Raw genomic sequence first — 24,125 nt, forward strand, 5'->3', positions numbered from 1 at the left:
TGGGTGTGTGATGCTTTTCCAGGATGGGGTGCTGGCAGGGCTGTGGGGAATTTTGGGGCCAAAACTTGAGCGAGGGAAGCCCAAGGCTTGAGTGGGCATTTGGGCTCTTCCTCCTGGAGGCATCTGGCAATTTCTAAAGCAGGAGCCTGTGGACTCACGCACAGAGCCGGAGGCCAAACCGGAGGTGATGGCGCTCTGGTGAGACCCCGAGGCTGGAGCAGGGCGCGAAGGGCGAACTAGACGTCGCTCAGCCTCGCATCACCCCGATCTCTGCCCAATCCCCCTTTCCATTAAAGACACTGCACATGGACTATAGCCTGCGATGGCGGTGAGCCGCTGCTGTACTCCTGACACTCACACTGCGAATCAACCACGCCGCTCACCGCCCCCGAGCAGGCACCTGACGCCAGCAATCGAGGCAAACGACCTGCAAGAGACGGAGGAGGACCGAGGATTCGGACAATGGCAACGCCAGACCCGACCTCACCACCGCAGCCCTTCATGGGCTCATGGAACTGAAAGGGTGGAAACCTCTGGCTGAGAACCGGAAACTGTAACATAAACTCCGGACATTCCAGAACCTCAAAAACTTCGAAATACAGTCTATTAACTTAGAACTCAGTAGGTGGGCTCAACACCAGATCTGACAAGAGTGAAGAGAGCAAGGGAAGACGGCTCAGAAAAAACACTCAAAGAGTTCCCGTCGTGGCGCAGTGGTTCACGAATCCGACTAGGAACCATGAGGTTGCCGGTTCGATCCCTGGCCTCACTCAGTGGGTTAACGATCCAGCGTTGCCATGAGCTGCGGTGTAGGTCACAGACACAGCTCGGATCTGGCATTGCTGTGGCTGTGGCTGTGGTTGTGGTTAGGGTGGCGGCTACAGCTCCGATTCGACCCCTAGCCTGGGAACCTCCATGTGCCGCGAGTGCGGCCCTAGAAAAGGCCAAAAAGAAAAAAAAAAGAAAAAAAAAAGAAAAGAAAAAAAGAAAAAAACACTCGCAATTCACAATTAAGCAGAAAGAGACAAGAGGTCGGGACATGAGAGAAAGCACCTGAGAAACTGTGAAAAGATCTTAGATGCACAAATTGGGGTCCCAAAGAGAGAGAGAAGAGCACAAATGGAAAATAGAAGCAAAACTCAAGAAAACAGTGGATGAGAATTTTCCAGAACCGATGAAAGACCTCAGAGCAGAGCGTCTTCGTGGGCACGGGCTGTTGTCACAGACCATCCTCGGACGTCTGCTCTCTCAGTGCTGGCGACAGAAGCCCGGGATCGGGGCCCTCCCGGTGTCTGGGGCGGCAGGAGGGAGCGAGCGGGCAGCGCCCTCTTCTAACAAGGGCACCAAGCCCCGAGCGGCCCCACCCTCACGCCTTCATCCAACCCATGCCCTTCGGCTCCAGACATCACCACACTGGGAGTTGGGACTTGAGCACACACGTGTGGGGGAGCATAACTCAGTCCGCAGCACTCAGGCTGAAGAAATGCTACAGCCATAGGGCAGGACAAATACAGAGGATGCCCATACGGGCACATCAGAATAAAACTGCCCAAATCCAAGACAAAAGGGAACTTTTAAAAAGGGGTCGGAGGAAAAATGCATAACTTTTTTTTTTTAAGGGCCGTCCCCACAGCCTAAGGTTTCCAGGCTAGGGGGTTGAATAAGAGCTATAGCTGCCGGCCTACACCACAGTCACAGCAACGCTGGATCTGAGCTGCATCTACAACCTACACCACAGCTCACAGCGACACTGAATCCCTAACCCACTGAGCGAGGCCAGGGAACAAACCCATGTCTTCATGGGTACTAGCTGGGTTGGTTCCTGCTGAGCCACAACAGGAACTCCAAAATGCATATAATTTTTAAGGTAACATGTATTATAAGGGCGTGGTCAGGAGATAAAAGCCATGCCGGTAAATTAAACGGACAAAACTCAGTGGTTAATATTTTAGCTAAAACTTGGAGATCACTAACTCCTAGGAAGGACGAAGAGATGTCTTTAGGGAGCAGCTACGACTCTTGGGCTCAGGGAGCAAACCCAAAGAAGGGGCGATTAGGAGGGGCCCCACCCAAGGCCAAGGTTTAGGTCTTGTCAGAGGGTGTGGCTGTGCCCACCGGATGGTGGAGAATACCACTGCGCAGAACACAGGTACGTAAGTTATTATTTTTCTCTTTGCTTTTTAGGGCTGCACCCATGGCATATGTGGGAGGCTCCCAGGCCAGGGGCCGGATAAGAGCTGCAGCCGCCGGCCTCCACCACAGCCACAGCCATGCGGGATCTGAGCCACATCTGGGACCTACACCGCAGCTCACAGCAACACTGGATCCTGAACCCACTGAGCCAGGCCAGGGATCGAACCCTCGTCTTCATGGATACTAGTCAGACCCATTTCTTTTGAGCCACGAAGGGAACTACCTACATAAATTTTTAATAAAACATTATTAAGTTGGACCCAGCAGGATATCAAAGGGGTTGTCACAGACACACGAGGTTGGTTTGTTTAACTTTGGGTGTCGATAAGGTAATGCGGCTTATTAACAGGATCAAGGAGAAAATCAGTCTCTCAATAGATGAGGAAAAGCGCCACACAGATTTCAATGCCTGTTTGTGATAAAGGCTCTCAGGAAACTACATATAGAAGGGAACCTCCCTCCGCAACCCGACAAAGGGCATCTACGAAAATTCACAGCTCACGTTACACTTGATAAGATAAAATAGGAGTTCCCGTCGGGGCGCAGTGGTTGACGAACCCGACTAGGAACCATGAGGTTGTAGGTTTGATCCCTGGCCTTGCTCAGTGGGTTAAGGATCCGGCGTTGCCGTGAGCTGTGGTGTAGGTCGCAGATGCAGCTCGGATCCCGCGTTGCTGTGGCTCTGGCGTAGGCCGGTGGCTACAGCTCCGACTCGACCCCTAGCCTGGGAACCTCCATATGCCATGGAAGCGGCCCTAGAAATGGCAAAAAGACCAAAAAAAGATAAAAAGATAAAACAAATGTTTCCCCCTTAATTGATCCTTAATTAGGATTACAGCTTGGACGCCAAGTTGCATCAGTTCTATTTCACTTTGTAGTGGAGGCATTAGCTAGTAGAATAAAGCAAGAAAAAGGAATTAAAGACAAAGATAAGAGAGGAAGAAGTAAAACTTCATTCATTTGCAGATGATATAATTATACGCACAGATAAGACAGCTATCAGAACTCGTGAGTTTGGCACAGTCAACTGTAGTTACTATAGAAAAGCAAATGCATTTCTATATGCTATTATTAAACAATTTAAAAGTGGGAATTTATTAGACCATTTGCAAAATACAGACAGCTAAAACCATAAAGGATCGGCAACTAAGTCGGTACGTGATAAAGATTATGGTAGGTGAACCCTTAGTGCTGTGGAAACACCAGGAAAAATCTAAAGCAGACTGAGGGCTCCAAGTCCAAGAAAAGGGTAGAATGGAGCAGGTCAGGGTTAAAAACCTAAGGACTGGAGCCGTAAAGACCGGGGTCTGGTTCTGGAGTTTTGCTCACAGTTGTGAGGCCCTGCCACCTCTGGGCAAAGGCCCCTCGTCTAGAAGACGCCAGCAAGGATCGCTTTGGGGGTTCAGCTGGGATGAGGTGTGCAGCGCCTACAGCCGATCCACAGCAGGTGCTCAGGCGCCTAGCGTGACCTCCAATCACAGACAGACCCTCCCGAAAGCACCGCCGGGAGGGCACCTAGTGAACCGCAAAGGCTCTTCAATAAAGACCGTGACATGGGCCAAACGCCTCAGCGTCCAGCAGATGCTGCGGCCTCCGTGACCTCCGAGCAGCACTTACAATTCCAGACCCTAAACACGCACGAGTCGGCCGCAAAGAGGAAGATCTGGTCCCGCCTCCCTGCCGGCTGGGCGTTAACGTCCTCCTGGGCGTGCCGTGTGCGCCGCTGACCGCAAGCTCCTCTCCGGACACCCAGGCCTGACCTCACTGGCCAGAGCTCTGATCAGAACCAGGCAGAGGCCTGCGGTCTCCCTGCCCGCACACGCCGACCTCCGAGCGCCTCCCCGTGGAACCCCGAACGGCTCTGACCGCCGCTCTCAGCAGAGAATGTCAGCTTGTCACCTTACGCTGCACCTGTCGCAGTCTGAGATGCCCGAGGCATCTGCCAAATGCATGGGGTTAAAATGAAAAGTGAACAACAGCACACGAGAAAGTGCCGCGGAGGTAAATCCTAAAAGGCGTCAACTGGGGAGATGCGCCACGCTGCCGGGCACGAGACCAGTCCTCTCGGGATGACGACGCCTCGAACGGACCCACGCCTCCAGGGCGATCACGGCACAAACCTCACAGGCTTGTCAGAAACTGCTGAGCTGAGTCTAAAGTTTACCCGGAAGTGCGGGGAGTGCGAAGCGCCAAGACCATTTTGAACAGGAACAGATGTACAATAAAGCTGCAACGAACAAGACAGTGTGGTTCTGGCGGAAGGACAGACACAGAGATCAATGTCATGGGACAAAGCGACAGGACTACACCTTCACAGCCACACGATTCTTGTCAAGGGCACCGAGGTGATTCAACGGGGAACAGACTTCACGATGGCGCGGGAGCAACTGGACACGGGCATACAAAGAACCTTCTGGACACCACGTAGAGGTTAACTTGAAATGGATCACAAAATTACACAGAAAAGTTAAAACTATATGAGTTTTAGGAGGGGCGTTCCTAACCCAAATGAATCTGACTAGGTTTGATCCCTGGCCTCGCTCAGCGGGTTAAGGATCCGGCGTTGCTGTGGCTGTGGTGTAGGCTGGCAGCCGTACCTCTGATTTGACCCCTAGCCCAGCAACTTCCATATGTTGTAGGTGTGGCCCTAAAAAGCAAAAAAATTTAAAAAAAGTAAAAATGAAGGGAAATGACAGCATTTTCACACAATAAAACCAGAATTCTTTCCTGGCAAACCTGCACTAAAGGGAATAAAGAGAAACGATCGCAGGAGGACGCTTGGAGGGGCAGGCAGGAAGGAAAGACGACAGAAGATGCGACCCTCACCCCAGCGCACGGCGACGCCGGATCCCCCACCCACTGAGCGAGGCCAGAGGCGAACCCGCATCCTCATGGGTACCGGTCGGATTCATTTCCGCTGGGCCAGTCGGGGACTCCAAAGTGAATACTAACTCCATAGAGTTTCTGGAGATGATTATCGAGTTAAAACACAGGAAAGTCACGGCACACCATTCAGGAAGCGAGTAGAAGCTAACTGCTCTAAGCACTTTGCATCTCCTGGGAGGTGCCAACAGACCTAACTTACATTAGCCTTTAATGAGCCGGGGTCTCCAAAACTATGTCCCAAGGGCCAAATCCAGCCAGCAGCCTATTCTTCTTATGACCTACAAGAGTACCGAGCATTACAACTTTCAAGGATTGTAACAAAAGACAAACAAGAATACACGAGAGAGAGACTTTCGGTGGCTCGTGAAGCCTCAGCTGTGTCCTGCCTGGCCTGGAGACCCTGGCTCTGGAGAAGCCACTCTAGGGTAGGAAAAGCACCCGCGGTTAATGAGCCAAAAGAAGGCGAGACAGAGAGAGAGAGAGAGAGAGAGAGAGAGAGAGAGAGAGAGAGAGAGAGAGAGAGAGAGAGAGAGAGAGAGAGAGAACGAACTGCTGGCTCATACATGGTTCCTACGCGGATTCGTTTCCGCTGTGCCCCAACTGGGAGCTCTGCTAACCAGTACAAAAGATGGCAGCGCAGGAGGAAAAAAGCGACGTCGAAGAAAAAGAAATGGGGGGAAATGCGGGAAAGCAAATAAGATGGTAGTTTTAAACCCAAATACGTCCGTTTTATCACTAACTATGAAAGGACTGGGCAACGCAATTGCAGTCAGCAGTTTTCAGTCTGGGTTGAAAACAGAACAAAAGTCAACAATATCCTGTGAAAAGATGCACCTTAAAAATATACAGCACCACAGAAATATATATATAAGGATACCTGCTTAAATGTATACCATTATGTTTACGTATATACACAAAATGTCTATATACCTGCACACAGTATGTACACATATGAAAACGATACACTCTGGAACCACAAACCGAACAACGGCCGCATGGCGACGCTACTGCCCTGCCCGGGGGAGTCTATGCACACGTTCCTGGGCCGGGGATCGAACCTGCACCGCAGCAGCAACCCGAGCGGCTACAGTGCCAAGGCTGGATCCTTCAGCCACTGCGTCACGAGGGAGCTCTGAAGCGTGACGCTTCTTCATGGCAAGCATTCCAGCGCACTCTCCCAGGCAGGGGTCATCGCCCCTCCTGCAGTTCCCGAGGGCAGACCTTGCAGGGAAAACGGCGACGAGCTTTGAATTCAAGGAAAACGGCAGTAAATCGGCAAAATGATTTTGAACAAGAGAGGAGGAAGCGCGTGGCAGCGACGCGCTTCGCTGGCGATGAGCGCCAGGGAGCCAGGGCAGGCGGTGGGCTGGCGCACAGGGGCCAACCTTGGCCGGGGAGGATGGAGAGACTGGCGCACGCCGAGGTGGAGGCGTCTCTCTGTCTGCCCGTGACCTGGCCGGAGCCTCCGGGAGCCTGAGCCGCCTGTCCGCCGCCTGCTCCCATGGCACACCTGCCTGGAGCCCTGGCGCAAAGGAGGCGGCGTCTGGAGGCGCGCGCCCTTGCAGGTGGGGATAAACGCCTCTTCCGGGGACACCCACGCGCTAAGTCCCCTCTCTGAGGCCACGGCGGGCGGACCTACAGCGTGTGTGCTCCTCTGCCTCCTCCGAAACCCTGGAGGAAGGCACCCTGTCGTGCTTGGTGTGCGGTCGTCGTTCTGACCAGATATAAATGGTGCTGAAACCCTGCGTCGCCAGAGCGGCTCCTTGGAGCCGCTGAGATGCTGTGTCCCGGGCTCCAGCCCTCACCCTTCTCTGTTCCTTATTACCGATTCTTTACTGACGATCCCCGCGAACCGGGACGACCCAAAGGAAGAGAAGAGCTACATCTCAATGGCACAGACACCTCAAGGCGGGGCCGTCAGGGAGGCAGGATGTCCTGGTCCCCAAGGGACGTTAAGAGGCTTTCAGATTTGTTGACCAAAACTCCTCGTGAGTGATGCATTTTGCACGGTGACCTGATACATACACATAAACAATCACATATAAATACACACATTCAAACAACAGGACCAGAGAACCTTCACGTTCCTGGGAAGACAAGTATGTTTTCCACACTTTCCTCTTCTGTGACTCATCAAACTGATTTTACAGCCACTAATAAACCATGGCCTGCAGATTAAAAAACACAGACTTGAACGAAGCTCTTGTTAATCTCTCCTGGAGGACATGGCTCAGGGTTATCAAAATGGCTTGACAGCGAGAGATGAGAAAACTGCATAATTCTCCCTCCGAATAGCCAACGGATACTTCTGCAAACCCCACACAGGCGGCTTGTTTCCTAATGATTTTTTAAAAATCTGCACTGAGCCTCTACAGCGAATGGTTTCCGCGTGCAGGGCTGCCTCTCTCACATCCCTCTCCTTCTGCGTTTAACAGCTCCCACAGAAAGAACAGAAAGCTGCCCGTCTCTACCGGTGAAGCAAATGTAGAAAAATGTATCTCGAAATTCTGGGGGAAAGGAGTGACAATTGCCAAAGCTCAGTGGTGAGCAGGAGCTAGTAAACTCTGGAGCTCATCTAGCCTGTACTGAATTGTTGCAGAATGATCAGCCATCGCCCACCCCCGGGGCCAGCCGACAGCAGCACGAGACCCTCTGGAGGCTGCAAACGAAAATCAAAGACAGACGCGGGATCAAAGAGAGGAAACGCGTTTCTTCAACATGTTTATGACACGATGAAGACAGATTCTTTTTTATTCAAGAGCACAGAAGTGAATCTGAACCTAGGCGTGTTTTTTAAGCACTTCCTGAAAAAGCTGGTGTTCTCTGGCCATCCTCGACTCTAGCGTGATTTTCAGACAGACCCTCCCTGAGGATGTCTGAAAAGCTGCTAAAAAGCCTGTGACATCCAGAGAAGGCAGCTTCTAAAAGCCCCAGGGAGCCCCCCTGGTCCATTCGAGCCCGGGGAGCCCCCCTTGGTGCATTCAAGCTCAGGGAGCACGCCTGCTCCGGTCCATTTGAGCCTGGAAAGCATCATTTGTCCATTCAAGCTTGGGGAGCCCCCTCGGTGGTGCATGGCCCCTTCTGGAGAAGCCGGTTTAGGAAGCGGCGGAGAGGAGTCGTGAGCGGAAGGTGGAGGCTGCAATGCCTCCTCGGCAGGAGACCCGGAGGCACCGCCTCCAGGTGTTTAACAGAAGGGCCCGGAATGTGGGGTCGCTCCATGCCCTGTGCTGAGCAGTGCTGTCCGAGGCTTGCCGGAACCTGTCTCTTCCTGTGAATTTATGAAAACACTGCAGAAACAACGGTTCCCAAAGACCATCAGGTTGGGCCTGCTGTTCTTGATTTTCTGGGATAATTCTCCTGAGGTCTTCCTGGCAGGGCTGCAGGGAACAGACGTGAACTCCCCCTCCTCCCAGGGAGCCGGTCCCCCAGCACACTGACCCGTCCCCCTCCCACACCTTCAAGAGCCCCCCATCTCTCCGCAGCCACACCTCATCTGCCCTTGGAGACCAGACATGCAGACCCATAAAACTCACATCACCTCCCTCCTAAGACCTTTCCTGATATGTCCTCAACCCAAATGAACACTTCCTCCCTCTCCATATCCACGGGCGAACTTGCAGAATAAGAGATCCTTCAGTTTATGCGTTAAAAAAGGAATGGAATTGAAGAGACCTGGCTGTGATCCTCCAGGCGCTGCCACTTCTTGATGTGTGACTTTGGGCAGGTTACCTAACTTCCCTGAGACACCGCCCTGAGTCAGGTCCTCTGTCCCCCCAACCCCATAGGAGCTCAGAACATAAAATAAATGAACACATCACAAGGCAGCACAAAACCTGGTGCAGGTTCAGGGCTCAGAAAAGAATAGCTGCTCCCATTTACTTGTTATAAAGCCCCCACAAGTTCTAAAGCAAATTAAATCAGAAATGAATCTAGGAGTTCCCGTTGTGGCGCAGTGGTTAACAAATCCGACTAGGAACCAATGAATCCGACTAGGAACCATGAGGTTGCGGGTTCAGTCCCTGCCCTTGCTCAGTGGGTTAACGATCCGGCGTTGCCATGAGCTGTGGTGTAGGTCGCAGACGCGGCTTGGATCCTGCATTGCTGTGGCTGTGGTGTAGGCCGGTGGCTACAGCTCCGATTCAACCCCTAGCCTGGGAACCTCCATAAGCCACGGGAGCGGCCCAAGAAATAGCAAAAAAAAAAAAAAAAAAAAAAAAAAGAATCTAGGTCAACGAGGGTGTCCTGTCACCGGCCAGGGCCCGGGGCAGAAATGCACACACCAACCCTTTGCGAATGAATGAACAGCCCAAGCAAGCTGCTTGGTCCCTAGGTGCGGTTAAGCTTAGGTCCACAGATGCCCTCTCAAAAGCGGTGTCTCATGCGTGACTCCTTGGCCTCTGGTTCAGGCCACCTGCTCAGAGCAGAGGCGGTGGGTGTTTCTCTGGAAAGCAAAGCGGGCACAGTGACCAGGCGGCATGGTCGACAGAGCAGCAGGATTGTGCTGGCTCAGGGTGGATGGGGCTTTGCCGCTTAAGAGTGACTCTGAGGAGTTCCCGTCATGGCGCAGTGGTTAACGAATCCGACTAGGAACCATGAGGCTGCGGGTTCGGTCCCTGCCCTTGCTCAGTGGGTTAACGATCCGGTGTTGCCGTGAGCTGTGGTGTAGGTTGCAGATGCGGCTCGGATCCTGCGTTGCTGTGGCTCTGGCGTAGGCCGGTGGCTGCAGCTGCGATTGGACCCCTAGCCTGGGAACCTCCATATGCCACGGGAGTGGCCCAAGAAATGGCAAAAAGACAAAAAAAAAGACAAAAAAAAAAGAGTGACTCTGAGCAAGTCACTCAACTTCCTCTCGTCCTGGTTTCCAGGGTTTGAGATGGAGAGGACGCCAGCACGGGGGACGGGGGGCTCAGGGTCTGCACGGGGGGCAGGTCTAGGGACCACTGCTTCTGGCACCTAGCCCACCCCCTGCCCAGTGCAACAGCACCGGTGCCTCGAGGGAGGGGACGGTGTTGCAGAGCTGGCCTTGGACAAGCTCTCACAGCAAGGTGACCGAGGAGGAGACTAAGAAAGAGGGCAATAACCTGACCCCCTTGCTGTACAGTGGGAAAATAAAAAAAAAAAAAAAAAAAGAAAGAGGACAGAGTGCCTGCTTCGACAGGGACGGAAAGGGGCGAAGGCACTGACTTAGCCTCACCTCCCCTGTCACGTGCCTGGGATACGAGGCCGAGGGGGCACCAGCAAGCCTCGGGAGACATCTCTTTCCATGAAGACAACAGCCACCTGCCATGAAGAGAAGCTGCCTGCACTGCCATCCCCACCCTGAATCCACGGACTCGGCATCCATTAGAGCCCTGCACCCCGAATCCACAGACTCGGCATCCACTAGAGCCTGGCAGACACAAGAGGGCGCTGAGCAAGGGCACGGGTGCCGGGAGATGAAATTAGTGCCGCAGATGCTGAAACACCCCTCTGTCTGGATGACTAGAGGGGCACCCGGTCCCTCTGTGCCTGCAGAGCCCTTGAGGGCCTTATGCTCCCCGGGCAGCTCATCCACAGCCGCAGGGGGAGCCTCCTCCAGGCTGGCTGCCCAGGATGATAGGGGGCCGTGGAGGAGGTGCCCACCCTCGCCCTCCCTTCTGGCCGGAGCGGGAGCGGAGCACCAGGCAGCAAAGCCGGGTGGCCAGGCTGACGGATGCCAGCTCGCGGCCTGGAGGATCCGTTGCTCTGGGCCATTACAGCGTCCCCACGCTTCCGCCAATGACTCACACTCTCTCCACGGCGCAGGCTCTCGGGGGTTGGTCTCTCCCACTTCATTTCTAAATTAGCTTCCAGTGGCTCATTACTCATCTTATCAGTGACTGGCAGGCATTAATGAATTACTGATTTTCAGCCGATATAATATATTTATGTTGGAAAGAAGGGTAGTTTTAAAATCAAGCCTGGTATCTTTCGATAGTTTTCCTTTCAAATGTAATACATGTGTACAATTCCAGCTTGATAGCAGCGTAAATTCTAATCATAGCTCCCAGGCCCGTAGCGGGAAGCGGGCTGCTGCCAGGCCCAGCCCCTCAGCCCACAGTGGCCTCACGGGCCAACGAGGCCCTTCCTGCCGCGCATGCCGGGGCTGGGGCTGGGGCAGGGCCCTGGGCGGCCGCCTGGCAAAGCTCCTTGCCCGCCCCGTGCCTCTGCATCCCCATGTTTGGAATGTGGACAATATCGGCCCTCCCTTCACGGCTCTGGGGAGGACTCCACGAGTCAGAACACGTCAAGGCCTCGGCGCAGCCCCTGGCACACTGCAGGTGCCCAGCAAATGCCCCTTGTTACGACCGTTACGATTCGCCCCAGTTCTCCAGCAAGGAGCCGCGGATTCCCCCGGATTCTCGGGCAACCGTTTGGGTCTGTTCCCACACCTTCGTCGCTGTGGCCACAGGACTCGGATCCCAGGACCGTCAGCTGGAGACTGTAGCTGAGCGAACCAAGTGCTGGAGGTTTCGAGGCGAAAAGCACGACCCGAGTCCAGGCTTGGCTCCAGGCCCTGCTCCTGGGCCACACTGGGGCGAAATGGCTGTCCAAGGTTCTGAAGAAGCAGGACGCAGCAACTCCTTTTATTCAAGACACTGGATGCTTAGCTACTTAAAATATGCTGTTTACACAATAGATGTTAATTATGAATAATTTTTGGGTATGCTTTGCGCCTCCAGTGATCAGAATACTAACAAACAGCCGCATGGAGCAGGCGTCATGTCTTTCTAATTCCCCGGAGCTTTCTGAGAATCCTAATATTTCTAGCACTGTTTAAGTGTTTCATTACTTTGTTTCAGGGCTGAAAAATGTCCCTTAATTTCCACGCATGGATCTTACTGCCAGTCTCTCAAAGGACTAGGAATATAAATACGTACTGCATGCTTATTCATCAGGCTGCTGGGTTCGCTTAGATAATTAGAAATTGGGGGGGGGGGCACGGCTCGAAGAAGGTTCACTATAATTTACTTCCAGACACAGCAGCTTAATTAGAAAACAAATTCCTTCTCTGGCTTTAAAGACTGCTAAATAACTCCATCACACACACGCTCCTGTCTGCGCTCCAGTCTTGTGCCAAGAAGGGGTCCATCCTGGGTAATCTGGGGACCTCGTGCTGAGCTGGGCACAGAGGCGGCTGTTTGAACCACATTTCCAGAGCATTGCCATGCAGCACCTCTGAGGTGTGACTTTTCAATCTACTTCTCCAGGGATGCCGAAGAGGCGGGTGACCATCTATGGGCAGCCAGGGAAGGCCCTGGAAGGCGCTGGAGAGACAAGTGACGGAGGCCAAGCCTGGCGCCCCCTCCAATCCCCACACCTGGCACTGGGCCGCGAGGCTCTCTGGGGTCCTCGGATGGGGATTGCCCACCATGCAGCATGGAGGGCAGGAACTCTCACCAGCTCATGCCGACAGTACCAGCCGTCTCCAGTCCTGGGCAGGGGAAGGAGCGGGTGGCGCGTGGGCACCAGCCACCTGCCTGCCGCGGATCCACGCATGCCAGGTCTCAGTGTGGCCCCTCGCCAGGTGGCACAGGGTGACCTTCTACGCGCACAGAGCAGGTGCCAGGAAGGGAAGAGGTGGGCAGGGACCAGGTTGCCCTGAGCCCTGTTCTCTGCAGGTCGTTGAAGGAAACAGACCCAACGACACAGGTGGGGGCCCTTCGGGTTCCCCTGTGTCCTGTGACTTGTCGCTTCGGTGAGGAGGCAGGGCGAGGGGGGACAGAGGGGTTCTCCGGTGCCTGGGTTTCCACATGGTGAGCCAAAACCAGCGTCACACTGGACGCGGAACCAAGTGTTCCAATGTCCTTAACACCAGCAGGCCCACCAGCATGTCCGTGGCAGCCGTGGCGAGGCCCACACGGCTCAGGGTACGTCCTGGGGGCTTCCTTGCTGGAGGCTTCCCTCTGAAGCACAGCTCAACAGCGCTTAGGGGTTTGTTAGGAGTGAAGAACAGCTGAAGAATAAATGGGCAGGACCACGGAATTGAGCAAAAAAGCCAATTTCTGGCTGTTCCTGGAACTGGAATTAAGACCAAGTTATCCCGCCAGGTCCCTGGGCCTGGGCCCCGGAGCCCAGGCGAGGCTCCCTCAGCTCTGCCCGACGGCCCGTGCCTCCCCCAGGAGAGGCACGGCCACCACACCCTCCATCGGCCTGGAAGCTAACGCAAGCCCTGGGCGGGGGGACAGCCCGGCACCCGACCGACCGTCACCCGACAGACCGCCAGGCGCTCTGGGAGCCACCCGGCAGCCGCTCGAAGCCTTCGCCACTGTCGATATCATGCAGCCGTTTATTAAAACCTCCCAAACCGTTCGAAAGTGCATGTATTTTGAAATATTCCATTGCTCCTTCAAACATCAGCTCCTTATTAATTAAAAAAAAAAAAAACAAAAAAACAAACACCAGCTGAGTTCCTGCCGTGGAGCAGCGGAAACGAACCCGACTAGGAACCATGCTGCGGGTTTGATCCCTGGCCTCGCTCAGTGGCTTAAGGATTGGGTGTTGCTGTGGCTGTGGTGCAGGCCGGCGGCTACGCACCAATCTGACCCCTAGCCTGGGAACCTCCATAGGCCGCAGGTGCGGCCCTAAAAAAAGACAAAAAAAGACAAGAAACATTTGCGGTCCCCCTGGGGGAGGCTGGGGGGAGGGTGCCTCTGCTCCGACTCTGGTCAGGGGGCCAGGAAGGCGACTTGTGGTGCACACGCACTGAAAGCCCAATCTGAGACAGCCGTGGGGGCCCGTGGCTTCTGGAGGAGGAAAGAAACCCTCCTGCTGAACCTGCCGTAGGGCCAGACAGACGGACAGGGACCCTCCATATCCAGGCAGTGCCACCAGCCCCAGTCTGTGCAGGATGAGCAACCAGGCCACTGGGCAGGAGCTGGAGCTGACTTTTGACCCCTGCATTTTAGGGGCGTGTGGAAGAAGACCCACCTCCTAATAGCCCAAGGGCTTTGCACACAAGCAGTGCTGCCCCGGAGCCAGGACCCTCCTCGTGGAGTACCCCAGGCAAGGAGCTGGCGGCGGTGCCTCTGCCAGGGAGGCGACTCCATTCGCCGGCAGCTCTGGCACTCTGCATGGGGGAGGCTGGCCCCGCCACGCCGAGACTGGCAGGCAGGTGCGGGAGGATGAAGGATGGTGGTGGGTGCACGTGGGGCCGCCAGGCGTGGCTTCTGCAACCACCAGGAGGCCAGGTGGCCACTACGGAGACATGGGCAAGGTCTCCTGGATGGCCTGGCCTGGAGCAGTGGTGCCATCACTAGCACAGGAGGATCAGGAAGCTGCCGTCATTGTCCCCACCCCCTGCCAGTGGACCTGCTACACTGATGTGCAGACAAACACAAGGACTCACAACCCCGATGGACGCCACGGGGCCCCAGCACAGCACGTGGAGGCCAAGTGCCCCATAGAGGTGGACGCCGAGGGCGCGGTGCATCCAAGAGCTGCATATTTTGACCAGAAAGCTCCAGAAAGTGATAATAAAATAGGTGAAAACAATGGGAAGCCCAGTGTTCTGTGACTGCAGGAAGCACAGCGGCCTGGACGGCCCTGCTGACACAGGGGTGCTGCTTCTGTCTGGCCCTGCCATCCTGCACATCTGCTTCCTGCAAACTTTTCCTTGAGAACCAGCCACGGGCCGGTCGCTGGTAACCTGGACGCACTCTGAGCAGGGGGCACCAGGCCTCCCTCGGCTGCCCTGCTGGCACCGATGCACACGACGATAGTCCTTTCCTGTGCCAATGCCCACTCTGTGAATGGACAGAGGCACCCTGGGGTAAACAGGTGCAGTGGCCAGCAGGTGACTTCCTCAGACAGGTATCCGAAATGTGCCCAGGGGAGGTTCTACGCAGTGAGCTCTCGGCAAGCGTCCTAATGATACCTTTGCTGCTTCTTTCTTTTAACTTTTTTGTACCTAGATCTTACATGTCTGTATTATTCTAAGAAAAATCAAGCAAAATGGAAAAAAAAGAATCAGTCCCTATCACTGCTCCTCCCCAGAGTGAAGTGCAGACACTTGTTTCACGCTTTTTGAGGTGCACTCTCACACACGCACAGTCACACGCTGTTGCAAAGGGGGCACGGCAGCCTCCTGCAGGTGGGGCGGTGGAGCTGCGTGGGAGGTGACGGAGCGGCCGGTGGGACGACGGAGCTGCATGTGCAGTGACCTCTGCGCATAACGACGTGTTTTTCCTTTGCTTAGTGTTTGTCGAGAGTATTTTCAAATGTTCAAAAGGATTCAGCTTTTATTCTTTCCTTTTAAAATGGCCCTGCCGTTAGCTGTGTCCCAAGCTAAGCACCAACGTACCAATCACAGACACAGCCTTAATCCGACTACAAGAGAACACACACACACACACACACACACACACACACACACACACACACACACACACGGGAAACGTCCTGTGTTGATAGGAAGCCTGAAAACCAAGGGGGTGTACAAAGGAGACTCCACCCACCAGGAGCCATAATAGCTTAAAAATCGGACTTACTTTTCTATCAAATCCAGTGTGACTCCAGGCACCAGGCTGACGCATTTCTGCATGCAAAACCTGCAGAGAAAGCAAAGAAAGTGAGTCACAGCAGTGGGGTATTTAACAGGAAAACACAACAGTCCAGGGAAGAAGCTAAACGAGGAAGATGGGGATGAGAAAGGAAACCCAGATTTTATTTATGGAGAACTACCCCCGCAGCCTGTCCCGGGGCAGGGACAGAGCTGCAACAGCTGGTCTTCAGCGAGGGGGAAAGAGGTCCGCGGGACTGGACGGCGGGCAGAGCCCTGGGGGCCGTGGGGCAGGACGCTCCCACCCAGACGAGGACCAGACCCCTTCTCTCTTCCTTCTAGAGACAGTAAGCAGCGGGCAGCGATGGGAGAATCAGTGAAGCACCTCCAGGCACACAAAAGAAAACTGAGAGACAAAGGAAAGCGAATTCAATTATGTCATTTTAATTATCACAAAAGCACAGGAGGAGGGCTAGGGTGGGGCAGGCAGGCACACCCTAGGGGGCTTCGTCTGCTGTGTGTGCAGAAACAAGGTCACAAACCCCCTCTTCCCTCCCGGCCCTCACAGCTATCCATCCATCCATCCATCCACTTCTCTATCCGCTCATCTGCACACTCATCCATCCATCCATCCATCCATCCACCCATCCATCCATCCATCCACCCATCTATCTATTCACCCACACGTCCATGCATCCATCCATCCACTTCTCTATCCGCTCATCTGCACACTCATCCACCCATCCATCCACCCACCCATCCATCCATCCATCCATCCACCCACCCATCCATCCATCCATCCACCCATCTATCTATTCACCCACACGTCCATGCATGCATCCATCCGCTTATCTATCCGCTCATCTGCACACTCATCCATCCATCCATCCACCCACCCATCCATCCATCCACCCATCTATCTATTCACCCACACGTCCATGCATCCATCCATCCACTTATCTATCCGCTCATCTGCACACTCATCCATCCACACATCCATCCATCCACTTCTCTATCCGCTCATCTGCACACTCATCCACCCATCCATCCACCCACCCATCCATCCATCCATCCATCCACCCATCCACCCATCTATCTATTCACCCACACGTCCATGCATCCATCCATCCACTTATCTATCCGCTCATCTGCACACCCACCCATCCATCCATCCATCCATCCACCCACCCACCCATCCATCCATCCACCCATCCACCCATCCATCCATCCATCCACCCACCCATCCATCCATCCACCCATCCACCCATCCATCCATCCACCCATCCACCTATCTATCTATTCACCCACACGTCCATGCATCCATCCATCCACTTATCTATCCGCTCGTCTGCACACCCATCCATCCATCCATCCATCCACCCATCCACAGCCTCCGCTCACGCGGGCCGCCTCAGGGAGCTCTACCCAGGCGCTCCCTCACATTGCTGAACCCCAAAGCCACCCTCGAGCAGCTCTGACAGCGGCTCCCTGAGCACCAGAACCTTTGTGTGCCTAGGGACAGTCCACAGGAAAGGCATTTTCTGTCCAGTTCTGGGTCCCGTGCAGATAGGCTGCCATCGCCTTTTCCTCTGCAGAACAATCTGTTCCAGACTAATCCTTCTGTTAACAACACGAAGCAGCGCTGGACGAAATATAAAAAACAACCACTTGAAAGCATCCAAGAGGGAACAAACAGGCAGAATCAGAAGGGCACAACCTTGAAAAGAGTAAGTCTAGGCAGGGCCTGCCTTAACCAGCTCACACAGCAGGGTTGCTGCTTGAGCGAGAGGCCTGTGGGATGGGAAGCCCAGCTGCCAGGAGCTTCAGCGGAAGCCTTGGGAAGGAGGAGCTAAACTTTGCGAGCTCCCCTGGGGTCCTGGACGGACCCCTGCGTGGCCCAGGCCTGGGGCCAGAGCCCAGGAACCCCGGGGACACCAGAGCAGAGGGCTGGACTGCTCCCAGCCTGCACCTGGCGGGGCGGCTTTCTGGAGACACCCGGTGGCGTGGTGGCCAAATCGCAGCCAAGGTCCAGGAGTCAGAGCCGCACCCCAGAACTGAAAGCAAAGTCAAGGGAAAGCAGCCCTACAGCCCAGGCACAAGAGTAGCTATACCGTCCGAGGGAACAGAGCTAAGCGCTCCCAGAGGAAGGTAACGGGGTCTGGTTTCTCAGCGTCTCCCTCGCCACAGCGAGCCTTCTACCGAAAATCAAGAGAAGAGTTCGGAAAACCAGGTACACAGCCGACCGTCACACTCTGGAATCCGACTTTAAAATGATACAAATAAGTTAATTATTAACTGGGAAATACCCACCATGATAAATCTGCAGAACATACAACGTTCCAAAAAACAGGAAACTAAAACAGGGACGTGATGCAACTTTAAGACATCCATGGACGGCTCCACGCCCAAGTGCGGCTGGGACAAACCAGTCACCAAGGATGCACAAACCGTACACGGGCCGCGTCTCTTCCCTTCGCGCCGGGCAAACCAGTGGTGATGAAGGAGGCTCGACAGTCCCACGAGACCCGGTGTCGGCAATGCCGACGGCAGGCTCAGTGGGGTCTGCGCAGGCTTGGGGCGGGGGCCGGGGCTCATCCACAGGCTCTGAACATCCGCTCCGCCCCCTCCGAGCGCCCGACCCCCTCCTGTCTGCTGAGCCCTCAGGCCGGGATTTCTCAGCCAGGCGCTACGGATGCCCGCCTGGGGCCAGCATCCGCGCCTCGACCCGCCAGAGGCCAGGGGCACCCCACCGCAGCTGTGACATCCAGAAATGTCTCCCCATGCTGCCTGAAGTCCCCTGGCGGCAGAATCACCCCTGAAGGCCACGGCCCGGCCGAGGCCCAGAGCCTCTTGCATTTTCCGGAAGTCTCTCCGCCTCCACTCTTGCCAGTGCTCCCCTCCCCTCCAGGCACTCTCCAGCAGCAGCCAGAGGAAGTGCTGGAACAAGTCGTTTCATCCTCAGCTTTGTCCAGAGGCCACTCAGGATGAGGGGCAGGGTGCTGGCTGGGCCCACCAAGGTCACTGCTCTGCCCCACGCCTCGCTCACCCTGCTCCTGTCCTTCAGCACCCACCTCAGGGCCTTTGCACCTGCCGTTCCCTCGGCTCACAACACTCTTGCCCCAGGTAACTGGAAGATTTACCCTTTGTTGTATTTATTTAGTTGGGTTTTTTTTTTGGCCACACGTGTGGCTTGTGGATGTTTCCAGGCCAGGGGTAGAACCCACGCCAGAGCAGTGACCTGAGCCACTGCTGCGACAACATGGGATCCTTAACCCACTGAGCGAGGCCAGGGATCGAACCCAGGCCCTCATGGTTCCTAGTTGGGTTTGCTTCCGCTGCACCACGACGGGAACGCCTGCACTTTACGTATCTGCCACACGTGTCTCCATCACAGAAGATGAGGGCAGTGAGCCGCAGGACTTCTGTTTTGTTCCCCGGTGTGTGCCCAGCACTTGGAAGGGTGCCTCCCACAGTTCTGACGCGCTGTAAACATGTGGCTGTGGTATAAGATTTAGCTCAGGAGTTTGTCGTGGCTCAGTGGTTAACAAATCCGACTAGTATCCATGAAGACGTGGGTTCAATCCCTGGCCTCTCTCAGTGGGTTAAGGATCCGGTGTTGCTGTGAGATGTGGTGTAGGTCACAGACGCGGCTCGGATCCTGCATGGCTGTGGCTGTGGGGTAGGCCAGTGGCTACAGCTCCAATTCGACCCCTAGCCTGGGAACCTCCATACGCCGTGGGTGTGGCCCTGGAAAATACAAAAAAAAAAAAAACCCAAAAAACAAAACAAAAGATTTATTTCAAACATTCACATATGTCCTTTTCTCCCCCACTACCCACAAAAGCAAGTGGCTTCAAGATTTTTAAGGAACAAGTTAAAGGATGTTTGAAAAAACTCAGCTCTGTAGCCTGTAAAGTATCACGTAACTGTTGGATGCCACTGTTTTGGGAATGGAAATATATTACGTTTTTTTCTAATTAAAAAAGTCCTACATCTTTACCATTAAAAATGTAACAGTACAGAAAAATTACAAGGGAAACCCGACCTCAAACCCAAGGTAACTCTTCTCATTCTCCCGCTAACCTCTTACAGAAGAGCCAACAGTGCTGATCTGGTTTGTTCTGGACAAAAGGACCCCCCCCCCCCCCGCAAAGCCCAAACTTCACAGCGACGCGTGGGACGAAAGCAGCCGGGCCCCCGCCCCGCCGCCGCGCCCAGCCCGTGGGCACGACCTGCCTCTACCCCGGGTCTGTGTAGTTTTTATTTCCCACGAGAGGATGCGCCACACACACCTCGGCATTTCGTTGGGAAACACTTCTTCCCAGCACTTCCCGACTTCTACAGGGTGCGAGGGTTCCGTGGTGACCGTACACCCCAGCGTCCGGGTGCACCACCAGCTCCTGACCACGGTTGCTTGATCGCATCCGTGCCTCTCTGTCCGTCGAGCCCTCTCATTTTTGGGGCAACTGAGGACAGGGCGCCTCCCCCCCCACCCCCACAGACCGAGGTCTCGGTGTGTGTTCCGTTTCTGTCTTTCGCTATAAAATCGCGTGCAAGGCAGTGCACACGTCACACTGTCCTGTCTCTGGGTTTTGACAAATGCACGTGCCCGGGTTTCCAGGCACAGGGCCCACGGCCGACATCCAGAGATTTCTCAGGCCCTTTCCCGCCCGCTCCTATGCCCTCCTGTGGCACCCCTCTGACTTGCCCACTGGCTTACGCCCGTCCTAGAGTCTCACCCGCGTGCGCTCACCCCGGATGCGCCTTGGGACAAGGCCCTTCCAGCCAGTCCGATGCGTCTGAGGTGCATCCATGCTCTCGCTTATCTCGAGAACTTTGTCTGCTGCCTCGCTGGCTGGTACCCATCCCGTGCAGAGATGGCAGCGTGGCCGCACTGTGCGCCAGGCCCCACACAAAAGCCAACGCAGGGACTGTTCCTTTCAGTTTGTGGGGACGAGTGTGCTGTGCGCAGGACGCGGCCTTGGCAGGGCAGCTGCCTGAGGATGCTCTCGTGTGGGTGACGAGCTGTGGTCTGACGGCTCCAGAGGGACATGTCACTTCCTGTCTCATCAAGGCTGAACGGACACACTGGTTGACTTCTGGATGATACTGGGCTTATCAACATAAACCTGGTGCAGCAGAAACCAATCTGACAGGTATCCATGAGGATGAGGGTTCAACCCCCGGCCTCGCTCAGTGGGTTAAGGATCCGACGCTGCCCTCAGCTGTGGTGTAGGTCGCAGACACGGCTCGGATCCCACGTTGCTGCGGCGGTGGTGGAGGCTGGCGGCTACAGCTCCGATTCGACCCTTAGCCTGGGAACCTCCATGTGCCGCGGGAGCGGCCCTAAAAAAAGGATGAAAAACTTTTTGTTTATTGTTTTCTTTGCCACACATAACTCAAATTAGTGTTTAATAAAATCTACCACTTTCTTCATAACTTTTTTACAATGATTTTAATTTTTTTTCCATTATAGCTAGTTTACAGTGTTCTGTCAATTTTCTTTCTTTTTTTTTTTTGCCATTTATTGGGCCGCTCTTGCAGCATATGGAGGTTCCCAGGCTAGGGGTCAAATCGGAGCCGTAGCCACCGGCCTACGCCAGAGCCACAGCAACGCGGGATCTGAGCCAAGTCTGCAACCTACACCACAGCTCACGGCAACGCCGGATCGTTAACCCACTGAGCAAGGGCAGGGACCGAACCCGCAACCTCATGGTTCCTAGTCGGATTCGTTAACCACTGCGCCACGACAGGAACTCCTGTTCTGTCAATTTTCTGCTGTACAGCAAAGTGACCCAGCCACACGTACTTGTATGCATTCTCTTTTTCCTTCCTAACTTTTAAACTCTCCTTACTGATAATTCTTACAGTACTTTTGTGAGATTTCTTTTTTACATTTAAATCCTCAGTCTGTCTGGAATTTATTTCCTTAAGGTAAGAGGCAGGGATTAAGAAATTCTCAAATGGCAAGTCATGTGCCCCAAATAACACTGAGTGACTTTCCAAATGACACATTCTTATATAATAGATTCTGTTTCCGGAACTCTCTACCATGTTCCACTGACTCGGATGTCTGCTCTAACTCCACCTCAACACTCAAAATGCATTAATTTGTCTTCTTTATTTTTATGGCTGCACCTGCTGCATACAGAAGTTCCTGGGCCAGGGACGGAATCCAAGCCTCAGCGTGACCTGCGCTGCAGTGGCAACACCAGATCCTTTAACCCATGCGCTGGGCTGGGGATCAAACCGAGCCTCCACAGCGACCTGAACTGCTGCAGTCAGATTCTTTTTTGTTTTTGTTTTTAGTCTTTTTTGGGCCGCACCTGTGGCATATGGAGGTTCCCAGGCTAGGGGTCGAATTGCAGCTGGAGCTGCCAGCCTACACCACAGCCACAGCAACTCTGGATCCTTAACCCACTAAGCGAGGCCAGGGATCGAACTGGTAACCTCATGGTTCCTAGTCGGATTCGTTTCTGCTGTGCCATGCCGGGAACTCCTGCAGTCAGACTCTTAACCCACCGCGCCACAGCAGGAACTTCCAAAATACATTTCAGTAACTAGTAGGACAAGTTTCCTTTCACAAATTGTATTTTTAAAAAAATTTTCACGGCTCTTCTCAAACATTTATCCTGCTGGTTGACCTTTAAGCTCACTTTATCAATATGCGTCAAGTTCATGCTTAAATTCAGGGAGAATTTATAGCCTTCATCTCCTGGATCTCCTCAGGCAATGGCACTGAGGTCAACTCTGCGTTAATTCGAACACCCGTGCGTATCAGTCAGTGACGTTTTATGGAATCTTCTACGTGAAGCTCCAGCAGGTGCTCAGCTCACCTGCTTTGTTGCTGCCGCTGTTGCTACTGTGACTCAGATTGGCCTCCCCCCCAGGGTTTCCTGTCGGCTATTTTTAATATACAAAAAGGGCAACAACTTTAAGGGAGTTACTGTGAAGTGCGTCCCACGTGAAGCGCATACGGAATACAGACGTGAGTGTGAGGGCTGCTGCTGATGGCGTGACGGTGAGCAGCGCCCAGGCCAAGACCCAGCACGTCAGCGAAGCGCCTCCTGCCTTGGCACCTGCCCCCCCACCTTCCCAGAGGCAGCCCAGGCGTTCGAAGTACTGACTGTGTCTCTGAGTAATCAGTCACTGTGCTGGACGCTCGTGTGACGGCTAATAGCTTTCCAGTGGATTTTCTCATGGTTTTGGTTGCGGTTGTTAAGTTAAAATTCAGATCAGACATAAATAATGCAAATTTGCCTTCTCTTCAGAATACGTACACCCTTCGCTTCGTTTTCACACCGAATTACTGCACCGACTGGCACTTCCGGAGCAGTCTGCTAAATGAATCACAGTTAGACTCTCTCTCGGTTCTAACCGCACTGAGGGCATCGGCGCTGGAGCTTTAGCGCGTGAGGACAGCGCTGGTTTAGAGGAAAATTTCTCTTACGTAAAGGAAGCACTCTCCTACTTTTATGGTACGTTTTTATTAAAACTCATTTTTTAGTTTTATCAAATAACTTCTCTCCTCTCACCTATTAAGATGATGAATTATATTAACAGGCAGCCGAACAGAACGCCATCAAAGCAGCCCTGGAATGAATCGCACTTGGCCAGGGTTCACTGTTCTCTTACTACAGGGCGGGATTCGAATTGCTAACGTTTTATTTTGAACTCATTTGCAGTGTGTGTGTGTCGGGGGGTGGGGGGGACACCCTGGCTTTGGGGCCACATCCTGGTAACTCTATGAAGAGAATAAGAACGCTTACATGGGTTGAAGGACGCCTGCACCGCAGCAGGGACAACGCCGGGTCCGTGACCGCTAGGCCACCAGGAGGTCCCGCTCACCCACGGCCTTGTTACTGTTTGCTCTGGTGCACATTTCAAAGATAATTATCCGTATGCTGAATCTTCACTGTTTTTTCTTCTTGCTGCTCATTATTTTGTATTACTTTCTGTCTCATGTTCTGTACTTCTGACCGATTTTGGGTTTTTTTTGTCTTTTTGTCCTTTTTTAGAGCTGCATCTGCCGCACATGGAGGTTCCCATGCTAGGGGTCTAATCAGAGCTGTTGCTGCCGGCCTACACCAGAGCCACAGCAACACCAGATCCAAGCCACGTCTGTGACCTACACTGCAGCTCACGGCAACGTTGGATGCTTAACCCACTGAGCGAGACCAGGAATCGAACCTGCATCCTCATGGATACTAGTTGGATTCATTATTGCTGTGCTGCAACAGGAACTTCCATACCTCTGACCGAGTTTAAGGTCACAAACTTTGGAACTGAACTTCACCTCTTAAACTTTTTCCTTCTTCTTTGCTCGTTCTCTTCCTCCTGGTGTGTGCCTGTCACCCCGTATTTGTCCATTGACTTCCTGAGACCCTCTACCTGTAAGTGGGGACATAGCACAGGCTGTCCCCTTCCTCCACACCTGAGTTTACGCTGATGGGTCGGTCACCAGCAAGGCCAAACGCTGGGATAACGAGGGAACTTGGCAGCCCCATGCTGACCTTCAACCTCTGAC

The 24,125-nt window shown here is 53.9% G+C and overlaps 1 protein-coding gene across 4 annotated transcripts in view; it reads right to left on the reverse strand.

Moving 5' to 3' along the window:
- RPTOR (regulatory associated protein of MTOR complex 1) overlaps window positions 1–24,125 on the reverse strand; it is a 280,347-nt gene that overhangs the window by 81,187 nt on the left and 175,035 nt on the right. For all 4 annotated transcript variants that reach the window (XM_047757543.1, XM_047757542.1, XM_047757544.1 and 1 more), the window contains one exon: window positions 15,588–15,647. In XM_047757543.1, the coding sequence (XP_047613499.1) occupies window positions 15,588–15,647 (60 nt within the window). The remainder of the gene's footprint in view (window positions 1–15,587; window positions 15,648–24,125) is intronic.

The sequence above is a fragment of the Phacochoerus africanus genome, chromosome 14, assembly GCF_016906955.1.
Source record: "Phacochoerus africanus isolate WHEZ1 chromosome 14, ROS_Pafr_v1, whole genome shotgun sequence".
NCBI classification, from domain to species: domain Eukaryota; kingdom Metazoa; phylum Chordata; class Mammalia; order Artiodactyla; family Suidae; genus Phacochoerus; species Phacochoerus africanus.